At 46.4% G+C, this 17,554-nt stretch overlaps 1 protein-coding gene across 1 annotated transcript in view; it reads right to left on the bottom strand.

Annotated features, from left to right (window-relative positions):
* Positions 1 to 17,554, bottom strand: part of CACNA2D4 (calcium voltage-gated channel auxiliary subunit alpha2delta 4) — a 135,946-nt gene that overhangs the window by 77,965 nt on the left and 40,427 nt on the right. Inside the window, exons 17-24 of the mRNA XM_051641026.1 lie at positions 16,720 to 16,806; positions 13,143 to 13,214; positions 9,063 to 9,124; positions 8,322 to 8,389; positions 8,134 to 8,179; positions 6,221 to 6,318; positions 3,904 to 3,997; positions 1,948 to 2,043 (exon numbers count right to left, since the gene is read on the bottom strand). Coding sequence (XP_051496986.1) covers positions 1,948 to 2,043; positions 3,904 to 3,997; positions 6,221 to 6,318; positions 8,134 to 8,179; positions 8,322 to 8,389; positions 9,063 to 9,124; positions 13,143 to 13,214; positions 16,720 to 16,806 — 623 coding nt within the window. The remainder of the gene's footprint in view (positions 1 to 1,947; positions 2,044 to 3,903; positions 3,998 to 6,220; positions 6,319 to 8,133; positions 8,180 to 8,321; positions 8,390 to 9,062; positions 9,125 to 13,142; positions 13,215 to 16,719; positions 16,807 to 17,554) is intronic.

The raw sequence follows: 17,554 nt of genomic DNA, 5'->3' as shown, positions 1-17,554 counted from the left end.
GCAGAAGGAGCCCGGGGACCCCCAGGTGACAGACCCACGCCACCCGTGGGGCCGCCCTCGCCCCGCGGGCTCTGGGGCGGTTTGCGAGGCCTCCCTCGCTCCCGAAACGTGAAGGCGGCTGCCTCGCAGCCCTGTGCCTCGCACCTCACAGGGGCGGTGGGTCAGCGGCCGACCCCCGGGCGGGGCTCAGGGACCCCCGGGCGGGGCTCAGCGACCCCCGCTGACGGGCACCCCCCCCCCTGCCTGCCCCGCGGGGCCGGCGCCGCCATTTTCTGCCCCGGCCCGGCCCGGGGCGCCCCGCCCGCCAGGCCGCGCCGCTGCCGCCAGGTGCCGCTGTTGGCCCGGCCCAGGCCCCGGGCGCCGCCGCCGGCCCCGAGGGCGGGGAGGGAGGAAAGGGAGGGGGAGGCCGCGGGCCGGGCGCGTCCCGGCGGGGCGCGGAGCGGGGCTTGCGAGCGGGAGGGAGGGAGGGGTGGGGCGGTGGCTGGGGAAGGCGGGAGGGGAGCGAGCGGCCCTGCCCGCGCCCGGCGGGGGGCGCCGAGAGAGCGAGGGGCAGGGCCCGGGGTGAGGAGCGGGCAGATGGTCGGGAGGAGCAGCCAGGCTGGTTCGGTGCCGGATTTCAGGAGTTGTTAGTGGCTGCAGGAGAAGCGGGAGCAGGTGAAGAAACTGAATCAGGCGGTCTTCTCAGCTGCTGGTTCACAACAACAGCAGCACCGGCAGCAAAAAAAGCCCCACCCCAGAGCGGAGGTCACGGTGCTGCGGCTGGGCACGGCACGGGGGAGAGATACCCGGGCCCCGGGCAGGGGGATGAGCCCCCGGGACGGGCAGGGGTGCCCGGGGGCGCCCGGTGCCAGCCGGGTCATCGGCTTCCCCGCAGGTCCCTGCCTCTGGCCTGGCAACCCCCCGTGCTGGCAGGCTCTCGTTTTGCTGGAGGTTTTGACGTAAGGATAATGACTCGTTTATTCATTGACAGGGTTGTTTCCTTTCGGCGGGTTTCAGAAGTGTCTCTCCTGCGGTGTGCGGGGGCCTGCCGCTGCAGTGCGGCGTCTGAGGCTGTTTAAACGCAGTGAACGCTGTAGCGGGGGGACAGGGGAGCATCCTGTCAGCCTCTGGCAGCAGGTGTCGTTTTCTCCCTTGTTGCCGGACTCTGTCTCCTGTGACTTACCCAGACTGCCTCAAAAACCATCAAGGGTGTCACAGGCACAGCGGAGCTCTCTATCTTGACTCTGTGACTTGCATTTGGGGAACTTGGAGAGGGTGAAACAACTGCCAAGAAGCTCAGGACCCCCACCGACATTGTCCCCTCCGTACTTCTATCTGTCGGCGTGCCTCTGTGACCTTTCTTACAGCAGCAGGCACCAGCCTGCCTATTCAAAGTGCAACAGAAATGCAAACTATATCCTTCCCACGTCAAAACCCTCCACTGAACACACACTTCTGCCTTGAGGGAGAGGACAAGAGAATGAATCATACATGGCAGATGTCAGTCACATAACTTAATGCCTCACTGGAAGGCACTGGGATATTACTGCGATGTGTGCAGCGTAAGAGACAGAACAGAACAAACCTGGAAGAGGAATTGAGACAGAAAAATCAAACCTAGCCAAGCTGGAATGTCACTGGGGCATTGGAGTGCAGAACCTCTGCCCTGCAAAATGGTCCTGGGGTTATATACTAACTGGAGTTTTTCTCTGCTAGCTGATTGAAGTCAGGGAATGATTGAAGGTTTTCATTTAAATGAATGCACTTTGGGACAGTATTTTAAGAAAAATTCAAAGGGACCAGAGGAAGACAAAGGACCCCTACTCTGACTCTAAATCTGCACCAGTACCATCAAGGTGTTGCACCTTTCCTTTGTCTCCCCAAATAGATTTCTAAGGCTGGTGGTGATTTCATGCTGTCCCTTCAGAGACATTGAGAGAAACCCCTTAATACTGTTTAGGGACTTACCTGTTGGAAATTTTCTCAGAGCCCACATATAGGACACTTCTCATGAGTCCAGCCCGAGTGCCCAGAAATGCCATTTCAACACCTGTTTCACTCTCCCTGTGGAACAGAAACACACTGGCAGAAGCAAATGGTTCTCAGAAGAACACCATCTCCCTGCCCCAGGGGGAGGACCTTTCAAGCTACAGGCCACACCTAAAGGTATGGTCCCAAGTTCATTTGCACTATAATTTACTTACACCAGGAGTGACACTGGCTCCTACCAGCTGATGGCAACAGGTTGTTACCGGCTACTGATTGGCAGGCATAGACTTACACCTAGATTCACCCCTATGAAGTTTGTTAATTTTATTATCTTGTGAGGACACCATAACCTTCTCCAGTCAGCCCTGCTCCAGGCTGCCTGGATGCAGCTGAAATGAGGGCGAGGGGCTGCAGAGAGAGAGTGGCTCTCTCAGGCATGCACACCATGGGCATGCAAACTGACTCTGGAGCTGTAGATTGATTCAGACTCATCTTGCAGGAGGTATCAAGGGCACAGATGGGACAGACACGTGGTGGAGCTGCAGTGTGGTGGCCTTAAAGTGAAGGGTGTGTGTTGGTGTAGCCATTTAAAGATGTGCTGGTAATTGGGTCTCCTAGCAAGATTGCCACCGGCTCAAGCTCTGTTAGTGGTAGGGATACTGGTAACTGAAACAGGGACAGGAGTAGTGCAAGTAGCATGTTGTCTTCTGAAAGATGTGTGTGATATGATACAAGCAAGAGGTCCCTCACTGGAAAGAATGAAGTAGGAAGTGTTTGCTGAAGCCAGCCTATCCACTCCCTTCCTGAGGCTCAGTCTGAAGCCATCACCAACAGAGACAAGATCAAACTCCCTTTTCTTTGCTGCTGTTTAGGGAACAAATTCCTTGCCACCTGAGATGGAACTTCTCCTGCAGCCACATGAAAGTTGAGCCAAACCATGCTGCTGCTGTCCAAAGGAATAACTGGTGCATGAGGAAATAACTCATAATAACTTCAAACTGAAATGTTCTTGGGTGCCTTGAGATATAAAACTCTAACAACTAAAGAGGCAAATTCAGTGCATCTGAGCTAGGTGCTGCATCGAACTGGTACTGAACAGTCCTTGCAGTGACACATCTGAATCACTGCTGTCCTCCAGTGATATTCATAGAATCATAGAATGTGTGGGGTTGTAAGGGACCTTTAAAGATCATGTATTCCAGTCCCCCCTGCAGTGCACAGGGACCTTTTTAAACTAGATCAGGTTGCTCAGAGCCTGGTTGAACCTGACCTTGAATGTTTTCAGGGACAGGGCCTCCACCACATCTCTGGGCAGCCCATTTCAGTGTTTCACCACCCTCATTGTAAAGAACTTCTTCCTAATGTCTAATCTAAATCTACCCTGCTCTAGTTTTAGACCATTGCCCCTCATCCTATTGTTACACACCCTTGTAGACAGTCCCTCCCCAGCTTTCCTGTAAGCCCCCTTCATGTACTGGAAGGCTGCTATAAGGTCTCCCCAGAGCCTTCTCCATGCTGAACAATCCCACCTGCACCTTCATGCAGCCTAGGATGTGATTGGCCCTCTGGGCTGTGAGTGCACATTGTTTGCTCATGTCTAACTTGTCGTCCACCAGTATCCCCAAGTCTCTTTCTGCAGGGCTGCTGTCTATCACATCATCCCCCAGCCTGTGTTGGTAGTGAGAATATTCAGACAAACTCACCGAATGAAAAGCTTGCTTGAGAAGGCCCAGCCTGCTGGAGTTCACTTATGAGAGGCACTTTTTGAGTTATTTCTAAAGCTATTGAGCTATTTCTTTCAGATTTTTGAACTATTTCTAAACTTTATTGCATGGTGTGCAGGGATCTGTGACTGTTTCAGGCACTACAAATCCCCATAGCATCTGGAGATGCATCTTCAATGGTGTTTTACTAATTTATTTCTCATACACTTACAGGGACATATTGAGGGCTAGTGTTGTCCAGTAGGCCTCCATAGGTGCAGTGACCACTGCATCAAACAGCACTTCCTGGACCAGCTCCTCATCACCTAAGAAGAAGAGAGAACAAGAATCAGGAGAGAAAGACATGTTCCTCCTTAAATGTCTCAAAGAGTTCCTTATTACGGAGCATCTGCCTTGCCCAAGGCAGTGAAGCAACATGGCAGAAATAGAGGCCTCCCCTTGCAGGGCTGAGAACAGCACCTACCACCTTGGGTGGCAGAGAGCACATGAACAGGTGTTGCAGCTAAGATCTTCAGTTATTCACCTGCAAACTCAGTGGAAGGGTTTGGGTTTGAAAGTGTTGGCAAGCAAGAGGCTTTCAAATTCAGTTATTCATTAGGCCTTCTCTTCAGCCTTGTCTTTGGTTGAACAGGATGTCCACAACCATTGCCTCAAACCTCTGCTCTGACCTTTCTTCTTGGTGCCCTGTAGAAGAACACCAGACACCCCATTCTACTCAAGAAACTTCTTCAAAGCCCCTAGTGACTTCTTCATGGCCTCTACTCTGTGTTCATTGGCTTCCCTGTTACCCCTCTGTCCTTCCTGTAAATATCACAAAACACTCTTCTGCCCCAGTTCCCCCCAGATGCTCAAGCCAGTCTAGGCTTCCAGTCTAGTCCAGACTGGATTGTGATTGAGAGGTGTTTAGGAAGGTTCAAATATGCCATGTGCTAAATGGCATACTCTGAGATCCCATTAATTTGACCTGCTTCATTTCTGTATTGCCCTGCCTGCATTCAGTTCTCCATGCCTGTAAGAATGTGATAGCTATCATACTGCAAGATGCACCCCTTTCAGTGCTATTCTAGGTGGAGCTACCCCCCTGCCTCATTTCCGTGTTTCTACCTCCACTTACTTGATTGACATCCCAGGTCTCCCTTAATAGTTTCTCCCAAGTTCTCCCAACTTTCTTTATCCTTTCTTTGTCACAGCGGTCAAAATTTCTCCATCCTTGCTGTCATTCAGACCTCAAAACCAGAGCTCCCCAGCAGATCTTTCCCTCCCCAGGCCTGACATATCTAGGATGTATGCAAATCCTATTTCTTTTTCCTCCACAGCAGTTCCAAATCTGCAGGTTTCTCACAATCTCCTGAAATTTTCCTCCTCCTCTCATTTCACCCTCCTCCAAAGAAATCCAGGAGAGGTCTGCTCACACTGTGCAAGAGAAGAACAATTATTGGATTACATTTGGCTTTAGTTTTAAGAGATTCCCATCCACGTGCCAAAGGTTTGTGCCTCCGAGGTGGAGCATTACATACAAAAGCTTGAACATGGCACAACTAAGCGGTCTGAAGGCACGGACAGTGAGGTGGGCTGAAGAACATCCTAAGGCTAAAACGGTGTAGAGAATTCCCATGCACAGCTGCCCACCTCTGCTCCTTGATAGAGCTCCCAGTCTGTCATTGTGCTGTATCAGCTGCTTGTGTGGTCACACATAGCCTGGAGAATGGGAGCTGGTGCAAGGGATGCATCACAGAATCACAGAATCTGAGGGGTTGGAAGGGACCTCAAAAGATCATCTAGTCCAACCCCCCTGCCAGAGCAGGATCACCCAGAGCACATCACACAGGAAGGCGTCCAGGCAGGTTTTGAATGTCTCCAGAGAAGGAGACTCCACAACCTCTCTGGGCAGCCTGTTCCACTTCTCTGTCACCCTCACAGTAAAGAAGTTTTTTCTGATGTTTACATGGAACCTCCTGTGTTCCAGTTTGCACCCATTGCCCCTAGATGAGCAGCAGAGGGAGCAGGAAAGATAGTAATTCTGTAACATTTCTTTTTCCCCAAATCAGTTACCAATTGTGTTTGGAAAACAGAATGAATAATCCTTGTTCTGAAAGATCCCATCTGTCTAGATAGCACCATACAGACCTCTGATGATGCTGGCTGGGGTCTGGGGTGGAGAGTAGTCATAGCAGCTTTGCTGGCTCCTCCTGCCATCATCCCTTCTAGCCCAGCTGGTCAGTTTGTCTTAAACATGGTGTATAGCCCTCACCAAGCTCCATTCAAGCCTTTCACTTTTCATTATTTCCTATGCTTAGTCCTTCAATAAGTCCGAGTTATGTGGTGGCTTGGAAATGAAAAAAATCCTCTTATGGAATGAAGGAAGTGGATTCTCAACTCATTTCCACATGTGAAGTAAGCTGGGCTTGCCTGGGTGAGCAAGTGCCAAAGGATCTCAGTCTGGCACCGATCAGTTTGTCACAGTCCCCTCTCCCCTATGATGGATAACAGAAAACCCTAGAAGAGCCCTTTTGGTGCCTGAGACTCACATTCCAGGTCAGGTTCCTCTCCAGTGAGGAAACGGATCATAGCCTCCAGCTGGCTGAGCTTCCGGTGGTCTGGATCAATGTCAGTGATGCAGTAAATCCTGGTGGGAAGGAGAGAAGCAGCCCACAAGGGCAAAGAGAAACCACAGTTAACCAAATGCTTCTGGAAATTAAAAACTGGAAAAAAAAAAAAAAATCAGTGAGAAAGCTTGGGCTGCAAAGATTTTGCTGCTGCTGCATGCCATGCCAACTCAAAATTGAACAATGTGGCTGTAAGTCAAACCCTACCAATACAACAAACAGTTAATCTGCTGCACTTAGAAGGACTGCTGTTATGTTCTCTGGCATAAGCTCACAATGCAAGGTAGCAGTCCCAAATCCTTCCAGCAGTTACCTACATCATATGTTGTGTAAGATGTGTACCTGTGTCTGTAGAAACAATAACAATGTGATGGAGAGACCTGAAAAGCAGAGGGTCACATGCAACATGAGTAAAACTGGGTTGGGAGTAGATAAACCAAGAGACAGAGAAAGAAAATGTGAGAAGAGGAATGAGCTTATGGTATGATATAGTGGCAACAAAAGCTGTCCCAAAGGGACACTGCTGGAGGAGCAGCAGGACAGTTTGGGGAGAAAAAGGATAATGTATTACAGATATATTATAAAAGAAACCAGTCTTAGAATAGTAGAATCACAGAATCATAGAATGGTTAAGGTTGGAGGGGATCTTAAAGATCATCAGGTTCCAATCCCCCTGCTATGGGCAGGGACACCTCACACTAGATCTGGCTGCACAAAGACTCATCCAACCTGGCCTTAAACACCTCCAGGGAGGGGTCTTCCACAACCTCCCTGGGCAACCTATTCCAGCACCTTACTACCCTCATGGTGGAAAATTTCTTCCTGATGTCTAACCTACACGTCCCCTCTTTCAGTTTAAAACCATTACCCCTTGTCCTATCACTGCCCTCTCTGGAGAAAAGCCCCTCCCTGGCTTTCCTGTAGGCCCCCTTCAGGTACTGGAAGGCTGCTAATCCTGCTTCCAATTTTGACCACTTCATTGTCAGGACAACGAGAGGAAGGGGTTATAAAACAGAATTACAACTCATAGAGGGGCTGAAAAGAGTGATTTAAGAGAAAAGTCTAAGAGAAATGAATATGTAAAGTGCGGTAAGCTGACACCTCAAGTTAAGAGTAGAAGAAGGAGAAGTCACTGCTTGTGTCTCAAATGCACTGCCTGTGAAACTTAACAGTGTAATGAGAGGTGTGAAGGGCTGCAGGGCTTCTTGAATATAGTTATTTTGGCTTTGATACAAACTGGGTTCATGTGCCTGGGTGTAACTGAATGTTGAGTTCATGAAAGTCCCAAACCTCACAGCAATAAATGGAAAGTGCCATGCTTCACCCTGTTTCATATCCAAACAAAGCAAAACCATAAATTATGCTTGCTTTTGCAACAAGGATTATAAATCACCTCCATGTTCACCAGAAATTAGGTCCAGGCTCAGTTCACAAGAATGCCAACCAAAAATAAGCTAGGATTTTAAAAAGCATTTCAATCTCTCACTAAGCTTGCAACAAAATTTCCTGACAGGTCTGACATACTGTAGGTTTTGTAGCAGAATTCTGAGCAACACGAAGAGGAACAAAATAAGCCTGAGCAGAGAAGATTGAGGATAAATCTCAGGAAATGTTTCTTAGCAGAGGGATGTGCCAGGCCTTGGTGAGATCTGCCATGGGAAGAGGTGGCACTGAATTGCCTGGAGACAATCAGGTCTTTGCAGGTACAGCTCCTGAACAACAGTGCTTTTTCTCTAACCCACTGAGGGGGATGAACTGAAGCCAAATTGTTGGGAACTTTCTGGTAAAATCTCACGACAAAGTCCTGTGTCACTGACAGGATTTCCTCCACTTACCATTCATCCGCTAACGACAAGTCTGGCTGGAGCAGGTCATGCAAACCTGAAACGAGATAGTACATTGAGTATTCAGTTGGGTGGCAGAATGACAGGTGTGTACATGCTGTGGAGAAGGATTGAAGCAGAGAAGTTCAGAATGACCACCTTGGTTTCTGGGACAGAGTGGCTGTTCCAGATTAACCTACCTTCTTCCACTGAAGTGTTCCCCAGCAGAATGTACTCCCCATGTCCCCTGGACAGCACAACACCCAGGCTGCAGGCAGGAGGGAAAATGGAGGGTTTATCAGCAAGAAGAGGTGTAATCCCTAAACATGACACTGCATTCCCAGCAATTACAACCCTTAAAGACATTAAATCCCACCACAGCTATTAAAGAAAAGAACATCATTGAAAGAGGATTAAGTGAGATCCGATTTCAGCACAAGAGGCTAAGGAACCTGTCTATAGAGGTACACAACATTTTTGGTGACAGTTTTTTTGGCCAACATTGTAGATTCAGGTCAACAATAACATTTCTCAAATCTGTGCTAATTTCAAACCGTTTCAGCTGGGGAAGAAACAAAAAAAAGTTTTTTTCTTGATTTTTTATAATTTTCAGTTTATAACAATGTTTTGTTTACAGCCATACCCCAGAACATACAACATATTCAGTGGAACTGAAAATAGAAGATGTTTCATTTCTCTGAAATTAAGAACATGCTTCACCTAAGGTATAACTTTTGGTCTCTGAACTTCAGATGAATCATAATATTCCTTTTGACTTGACCCCAAACAAAATTTTAGTGGCTGTAGGAACGAAGAAGTCAGTTATTCACACTCCTCTACTCATGAGTCGGAGCCAGTTTTTTGAAGAAAATAAACCAATTTGCAGTCCCTGATGGCAGACTTCTGATATACTGTATTGTGTCATGTGAGTCCTTGCTCACCTGAAGGGTGTGCCACTGATGTCCGTAAAGAAATAATCATTGGTGAGGAAGAGAACTCGTTTCTGGAACAAGAGCATGAATAAGAAAGTGAAAGAACATTTGACAGACCAAGAGCATAGTGATTATAGGGCCCTAGAATATATGTCCCCAAGGCTAAGCAAAAGCAGTTGATCATTACCAACACTTCACATCCTGCTAGGGCTGGCTCGAGGTAGGAATGAATGTGCAATATTCAGTGTATTCAGCAATTTGTGACTTTTAGGATCCAGGCAGTCTCTCTGTCTTTCCATCTAGGGCTTCAGTTAAACTTTTCTTTGCTCTAGGGCTCCTGTACAGACTGCAGAAAGGAGTCAGGGGAAGCTGCCTTCCCACTTAAGCCCTCCAAGCCAACCCACTGGAGCCTTGCTGCTCTTTTGCCATACATAGCAACCTTTTCGGCTTTGCACATCATCATCATCCCAAGCAGCAGGGGGGGCTCAGTGGGGCAGTTAGGAGGGAGAAGTGGGGTCACAGAAGAGGCAAGATGGCAAACCTACCCACCGTGTGGGTGGGCAGCTGGGGTCAAGTCTCCCCACTCCTGTGAGTAATGCTGAGATGTCTGACATTGGCTTTCATGACAAATTGGGACAAAACATTAACATGTTCCATTAAAAAAAAAAAAAACACTAACATTTACATTTTCAAATTGAAGAAAAGTGCCGATTCAAATCCAAGCCATTTTGATTCACATGAAAATATTTTTTTCAGACTGACATTTCAACTGAAGACATTTCAGATTATTGAAAGCTGCTTCAGAACTTCAGCTGTTTGCCAGACTGGCCTTTTCCTGTAGGAAAGTGTTGATTTCAGTGGAACTCTTTTCCAAAGGAGGAAAGTTTTTGGAAAGTTTCTATCCAGCCCTTATGCTTGTATATGAGCCCTAATATGTTTAAAATCCCAGCTCCAGCCTGAAAATGAGGTGAGAGGATGTGTGTGGGAGACAGGGAGTGAACACAGAAAACTCAGTGTTCCCCAGGGTAGGTTGTGCCTGCTCTAACCTGCTGAATGTGTGCAGTGGTGGAAGTGGAGTGAGGCACAAAGGATGAGCCAGTGCCAGCTCCACAGTGTGCCCTGAGCTTGTGCACACTGCGGAGGGGCTGATGGGGGTGGGGGTTATTGTTAGATGACGAGGTGGCAGATGGCTTGTGCCCTTCCTTTCCCTCTCTCTCCATGCACAGCAGTTGTGTACTGCTGGGCAACAGGGTCCAAGTCTTTTGCTGAGCCGTGATGTTCCAGAAGTGCTGTCATACCCTCAAGGACTATGGTGGTATTTTGGTGGCTGTACGGAGGGTACAAGAGGTATGAAGCCTCCTTTTCCTTACCTGTCTGATCCAATGGTGTAGGTGGGGAGACCTGGGGATGCAGGACTGCTCCTGGGAGAAAGGATACAGTAGAAAATGGCCTGGGGAAGCCATCATTCTGAGACCCTTTCCCTCAGCAGGGCTTGTTCTGCTCATCTTTTGTGCCCCTGACCTGCCCCTCTTGCACATGAAGCCACTCAGCACTTGCATCTTGGAGGGAGGGCAAACCTCTGCTTGGGCAGGGGGACAGGATGGATGGCCAGCCCTTCCCAAGACAGCTGGAGGTATCACAACTTATCCATGGGAAAGAAGTGAAGCAGGGGCACCCTTGAACCAAGTGGGGCTGAGGATGACCAGCCAGGACTTTGCTACATAGTGCAGAGCAAAGGAGAAGACAAGAACATTGGTGTTGGCACAGTGAGTGATGGGATATCAGTGGCTTGCCACAGCTCCTACCCATGTCCTCACTCCTTTGCTTTCACAGTCACAACCCTTTCGTACCCTAGCTGCAAGCAAAGGCATTTTTGCCACTAGATCTCTGTAACAGTGGCCCTGTGTCTTTGGTCCTTATTTTTCCCTCTCTTATCTCAGCCCACTCTCAATATCTTCCTGAGATCAACCCAGGGAATCAACATTTATGGGACTGACAGAATAATTTCTATCCCCTTCACTCAGCTCTTCTCTCCACTGTCTGACTTCTTCATTCTCTTTGTTTCAAGGCTCTGTCAGCACTTGCTTTGTTTCAATACTGCTCTGCTTCAGGAGCTAGCAGAGTACAAGTAAGAATTGCAAACTTACATTTCTGGTCCCTGCTCTGCATGTGTTCTGAGAACAGTAAAACTGTCGCATTCAGTCTTCAGTCTCCTATTGTGCTTCATAAGGCTTGCAGTGTTGCAGAATAAAACAGGTAGTATCTTTTTACCAAAGCTACTTTTTGTTGTCTTTTTTTCCCTGGGCAGGGGAGCAGACAGATATCCCTAAAATATTGAACTAAAAAGGCATCTTTTGGTGACTCAGAAGAAATGCTGTTAAGAGTGCACAGAGAAAGAGGTTAAGCAAGCAAAATAATCAATCCAGACTTAAAAAGAAGAGATTTTGTTGGAAAACCTAGATTGCCTTTCTGACAGAATAACACAGATAATGGATGAAGGGAATAACTGACCTGCAATGTATTTGGGTTTATATAAAGCACTTGAAACAACTTCTCATGAAGTTTTATTGTAAAGAATCAGTTAAAGTGGCCTTAAGTAAGATAGGGAGTGAAAACCAGCTGCAGTACGGGAAACAAAAAGAAACATTAAGCAACAGGGCATTGAGGGGAAAAGATCTAATGAGAGGAACAGACTCAGTCTTAGGAGCTCTTATGTACAGTCATCTGTAAGGCAAAATAAAGCAACATTTCTCTGCATTCTGAGAAAAAGTGAAAAAGAATAATAGAAAGACTGGACAAAGAAGAGGAGTGGGGTTCACATGGAAAAATGGCAACTGGAAAAAATAGCTAAGAAATTGCTAAGAAACATGGAAAGCAAGGCAGCTGTTCTGACATAGCTGTGGGGGGGGAGAAAAAATTGAGGGGACAACAGAAAGGAGGTTTGGGGCTCCCTATTCAGAAATATCCTATTGCAGACAATAGATGCTCTTTACAGAACAATAGGGAAACAGTACTCAAAGAATTCAGTGAAGCTCTGTGGTACTTGTGTAGCAGAAATGATTCAAGAGACAAAGAGAACAAAAAAAATTGCTGAACTGCTTGGATTGAAAAGTGCACAAGTATTTCAAATGCAGATGTTGGCAATGCCCAGGAGAGGAAGGGCAAAGACATTGACAAGTACCCAATAGTTGCCAAGACCAAGAATAGAGAAAGGGAATTTAGTTACAAGATCTAGCAGTACAACTGTTTGGAGGAAACAGAGGGGTGTCTTAATTAGGAAGCGGCACCATTTCAGCAGTGGCTTTATTGGATTTAGTGTTGATTGTGTCTTAGCATGGGAGCAGTTCGGCCAGCCTGATGGCTGAAAAAAAAAAATGCTCTCTATAAAAGATGGAAAATTTTCCTGAAATATGGAAGACTTCTGGGCAGTGTAATTTGCAGAACTCTGGAATACTTCCTAACAGGAAATGATAAAAGCCAAAATCTTTAGGAGAGTTAAGTAAACTTGAATGAAAAAGTACCAGTGAACGTAAATGTACAAGATAATTTTGTACCTATTCCAAGGGAAGATGTATAACCCTACATTAGAGCTGGTAGGGAATGTTCAAAAGTCTCCATTTCACTAGAACTTTTCATGAAATGTCTGCAAATATTTGCATAGAAATTTAATCCTGGACCTGGGCAAAGGTTCTGACAGAGTGAGGAACAAAGTTTTCATGAGTGTTTTTGGGTAAGGAAAGGGGGCTGCAGAATAGTCTCCAAACCTCCTATCTTGATCAGCTCAGCATAGTTTTCCCCATCCTGAGCTCCTGAAGATCTCTGATCCATTTCACATCCTTACAAACAATGAACAACATGCTTTTTTGGCTTTTCCTGGACAAAGTAGGGATCTGTGCAGCACTTCCAATATAAAAAGCACTTTTAATGATGCTCTTCTTTATGTCTTTAGCACGTATTATGTATGTGGTGAAACAATAAAATCCTCACACTCAGAAATTCTGAGCATTAAAACCACATCCTTTGTTGTTCTTCAGCATCCATTTCCTATCTCTTCCCTTGTGTGACCTGAACAGAAGGATAATTTCTTACCCCTTTATCCACAGGAACCTTCACATCCATAGTCAGGTAGCCTGTTTCCCCATTGATCATGGCAGTTCTCAGCTGCAGAGGTGAACAAGATTAGTATTAGTGTCTCCAGGCAGGGCAGGACAGGAATTAATAGAGCAACTTGTCATTAACATACAGGGGCTGACAGAAAAGAGTGTGAGCATAGGTTCCCTCCACCCCCCCAGCTCTTTCTTGTTTCTTTTAAACAGAAAACCTGTTCTCGGTGGTCAGGATCCTTGTTCAGTCAGGCTGATAAGACAGAGCAATAATTGCTTTTGCTGAAAGCTTGTTGATGTGTCTTTTTAGCAAAAAGAAAGGATCTGGAAGCTGTGAAATGGCCAGTCCGAGTTTCAGACTTCACCATTTGGCAGCCAGAAAGTCATTAGTGTGGTACTTTCAGAGCCTGGAAGAGGAGACACCTGAGAAACCCACTAACTCCCCTAGACCGATTCCAAAGCTCTTTGACATTTTAAAAACTGATTTATAAATTATTGGGTGTATCCAGCACTATTTCTGAGGTGCAGCAAAGCAGCTGTTTAACACAGCAAAGCAAGACTGTATGACAGGCAGTGAGAAGACTACTTTATTCAATCCAGGTTCTAAAGGCAAAATGTCATTTTCCCAGTGAGTCCCAACCTCTTGCAATAAAGAGCCAGGGAATTTTTCCACGAGTGCAGAGGCTTTGACTTTAGATCCAACCTGCCAGAGCATATCAGTCTATTGCTTCAGCCTGGATAGAAAAAAAAGGTGGGAAGTAACTTATTCATTCACACAAATTGCTTCCTTACTTCCAGAGACAGGCCTCCATTCAGGTGCTGGCCAGTTTCAACTGCGTTTGCTTTACAAGGCCACAGTTTTGTTTATTATGGCTGTTTGATGTGGGTTATTTACAGACCTGAAATATAAAGCTTGTGTTTCCCAAGGCCCACATCTTGGAAATCAAAACACTGCCTGGTACTGTTACTCCTTTTGGCTAAGAGTGCTTGACCTTCTGCCAGAGCCACGGCATACTGTGTATAGTCTTACAGCCTGCAGCATTTGCTATGGGTTGTGGCTTTAGTTCAGATATTAATGTTTCATCCATATCTTCTGGAAATTCTGGCAGCTTTCATTGCTCTGTAAGGCAGTTAAGTAAATCAGTGACTATGTGAGAACTCCTTGGATCTCCTCAGCTCCATCTAGTCTGCAGGCCAGCTACCTGTCCTGTGCCCAGCCCCCAGCCGACAGTGGCTGTAGGTTGGTGCCGCAGTCTGGGCTGCTGCTTCTTCCTCAATAGCCTCTCTGGCAGTGAGAAGTCAATTACAGCTCTGGTGTCTGCAAGCCTCCCTAATACTCAGTCCCTTTTATGCAGGATACTTCAGGCACCTGCTGGCCTCCACTTTGAAAAGTGTGTAGCAGAGTTTGGATGGAGAGGTAGTCTGGTGCATGCTGAAGCACTAGTTCCCAACACCCCAAACACCAAACTCTTGCTCCAGGACAATGAGTCTGTGCCATTTCCATCACTGGTTATGAGTGCTGTTCACTCCTTTCTCCTGTCTGCTTGTGTGATTTCAAACCAACACAGACATACCGTTTACCTGAAGGGTCTCACGACATCTCTGTGTTTTCTCACTCAGTTCCAACATCTTTGTGGACTAATTTCTACTTCAGTGGTTCTGAAGAAGGCTGAAGAAAATCTATTTGGGTGACAGCTCTTAGACTCCTGGGCAGGATCTCTTGACCCTTCCCTTTTCCCCTCACACTGAGAATTATCCCTGTGTTGCTTTACAAGTGAGCCCAAGCTTCCTGGCTGCCTCGCTGCAGATAGCACTATTGCGCCTCGCTTGGTATTTACCAGACAGTGCCATCTTTCCTCCCTGGGATTTCTATTGAGCAGCTGGCTGTATTACACATCATTAGCACTTGGGCATATTTTTCCAGTCTGAATTCGCTGCTTATCAGTGTTGTTGAGATGATATTGCAGCTGATGTTGAGTCTGTCATAGATCTAATACCATAGCTGCAAATCTGAGTGCTGAAATGTTGGCAGCTTTCTGCTGCAGTGGGTGTATCTTGAGAGTCTTTAGACTTGCTGAAGTCACACTGCAGCTAGCATTTGCATCACTGAATGCCTCTGTACCCTCACTGACTGCAACCTTGCATTCCTCTGGAAGATGCAGTACAGGAACACAAAGTGGCTTTCTTTTTCATGCCTTTTTTAACTTTTTTTCTTTTTTTCCACCAGATTGTTTTACTGCGATTGCCTAGGGACAGAAACCTTACACTGTGGGTCATATTTGCATTCAGGTATCAGTGTTATTTGATCAGACAGGAACCTGCTAACCAAATAAATATGACAGCAAAGTCCTCATATTTCCTGACTTATCTCTTTTTGTAAGCGAACCAGCAAACTGAGTAAAGAGGAGCAGCTCTAAAAGCAGCCCCAGTGAGAAAGAAAACTACAGTGGGAGCAGAGCTCCTAGAAGACGTCAGCAAACCCACAAAAGCCACTGGCAACCTGCATCTTGGTGGTTCCACTGCATGTAAAGCCTCTTGTTTTTGTCTCTTTCCATGTTTCACACCCAGTCTTCTAGCGTTTCCTTTCTCAATTTGCCACTCTTCTATTTCCCAAGTTCCTTTGATGTGGCCCTTTGTACGTAGCCTGCACTAGCAACAGTAGCTACTTTGATCCTCTTGCTGGGCAGTTGTTTGTCCTACCTGTGAGGTGGATATCTATAGCATCAGATCCATTTACCTCAGCGGTCTCCCCTGTAATCCAGAAGCACGTGTCCCACAGCTAATTCTGTTTTACTCCAAATTCAGTTCTCATCTTAGTAACTTAAGTACCTATTGTCTCCTAATTCTTCTGCGTAAAAGAAAACCAGCCACAGAGGAGCGTCTCTACCTTCTCATTATATCTCGGTTCCTAATTGTGCAACACAGCAATGAGCAGCTGCTGAGGTGCAAGCTGTCCCTTGTTTATTGCTTTTTAATAATTTTGCTTGAAAGACAGTAGAAAAGGTATTTTCTAATCTTATCTTCAGTTCAACTGTTGTTTTCAGTGCCTCTTCACCTGTGTAATAAGATGGTTTCCTGGAATTTTTTTTCTCAAATGTCTACGTCCCTTATCATCTTTGTCTATTATTAATAGTGACTGCAAAATATAGTCTCTTTTTGAATGCAGTTTCTTCCTTGTTGCAGATCTCATTAGCTGAGTAGTTTCAGCTGTATCTCACATATTACATGTATGGGCATGTCATGGGACATTGCAATACTCCTGTTCTATCTTGACTTTGTATTAAGGCAGCACTTGGGCCACATACACACAGATTGACTCCCTGGAGAATCCTCCGAAGTGGATCCTTCCTCCTTCCAGTGTTTTCACTCCCTGTTCCATGGAAAGGAAAACTCTTACTAGAAAAGGAAGACGAGCACTTTGTAGGGGTGCATTATCCTTGTACTCCTCTAGGCCACCAGTATTGCTTAGTCAGAGCCAGTCTAGCATGGAATAAACAGGAGTACCACAAGGTAATGGAAAGAAGGATCTCCAAAAAAGGCTAAATTAACTTTCTGATACTCACTATTTCATCCTGGTCCTCCCATTCCACTTCTGAGAGATCTACACTGTTGTAGTTTGGCTTAGGCTTCAGTTTCTTTCCTTCTTTATACTGGCATATTAAAAACAAAACAAACACAACAAACAAACCAACAAACAAAACCAAACAAAGAAAAAACCCAAGTAAGTGGCTAGATAACTTCCTAAACAAATCCTTTAAGAATTGATATGTAATTTGAAAAATTGGGGGTGTCTCATTTCTTCTCTGACTAGGAAGGCCATGTTTGGGTTCAAGTACCTTCTTGGTTGCATGCCCTGTATTTCTTTATGCAGACAGTGTAGGGCTAGGACAATTCAAGTGGGAGAGGCTGTTCCAGGAGCAAAGGACAAGCAGGAACACAAATAACCGTGCAGGTAAAGGCTACAGCTCCTTTGTTAGAATATTCTTCTAGATCAGTACAATACACTTGCCTCCAGGAAATAAGTTTTTTCCTCACAGCTAGGAGTGTAATTCCATTAACACTATAATACCAGCAGGAGGGTTTTCTTTCTGATAGGAATTAGGCTTTGGCTGCACTGGCAGAAAGGTAGGCTTTCCACCTAGGGCTGACTTACGCAAGACAGCTACTTCCCTGTAATCTTCTGGGTGAAGGAAAAGGTGTAAAGCAGATGAAGAGAGGCCAATTTCTGGTAGAGGTTAAAGGAGTGCCCTTGCCTAGCTGTGTCTTGCCCCATCCTGGAAAGACAATGTGTCCTTTCCCTTCACACAGTGAAGTAACTACTCGTGTTTGTGGTCTCCCTGTGCAAAGCTGCCTTTTTGAAGACAGCTGGTGCAAAGCCCTGGGGTGGCACTTATTCTT

The sequence above is a fragment of the Apus apus genome, chromosome 1, assembly GCF_020740795.1.
Source record: "Apus apus isolate bApuApu2 chromosome 1, bApuApu2.pri.cur, whole genome shotgun sequence".
Taxonomy (NCBI): domain Eukaryota; kingdom Metazoa; phylum Chordata; class Aves; order Apodiformes; family Apodidae; genus Apus; species Apus apus.
The sequence above is the reverse complement of the archived record's forward strand: the minus strand, read 5'-3'. Positions and strand labels throughout refer to the sequence as shown.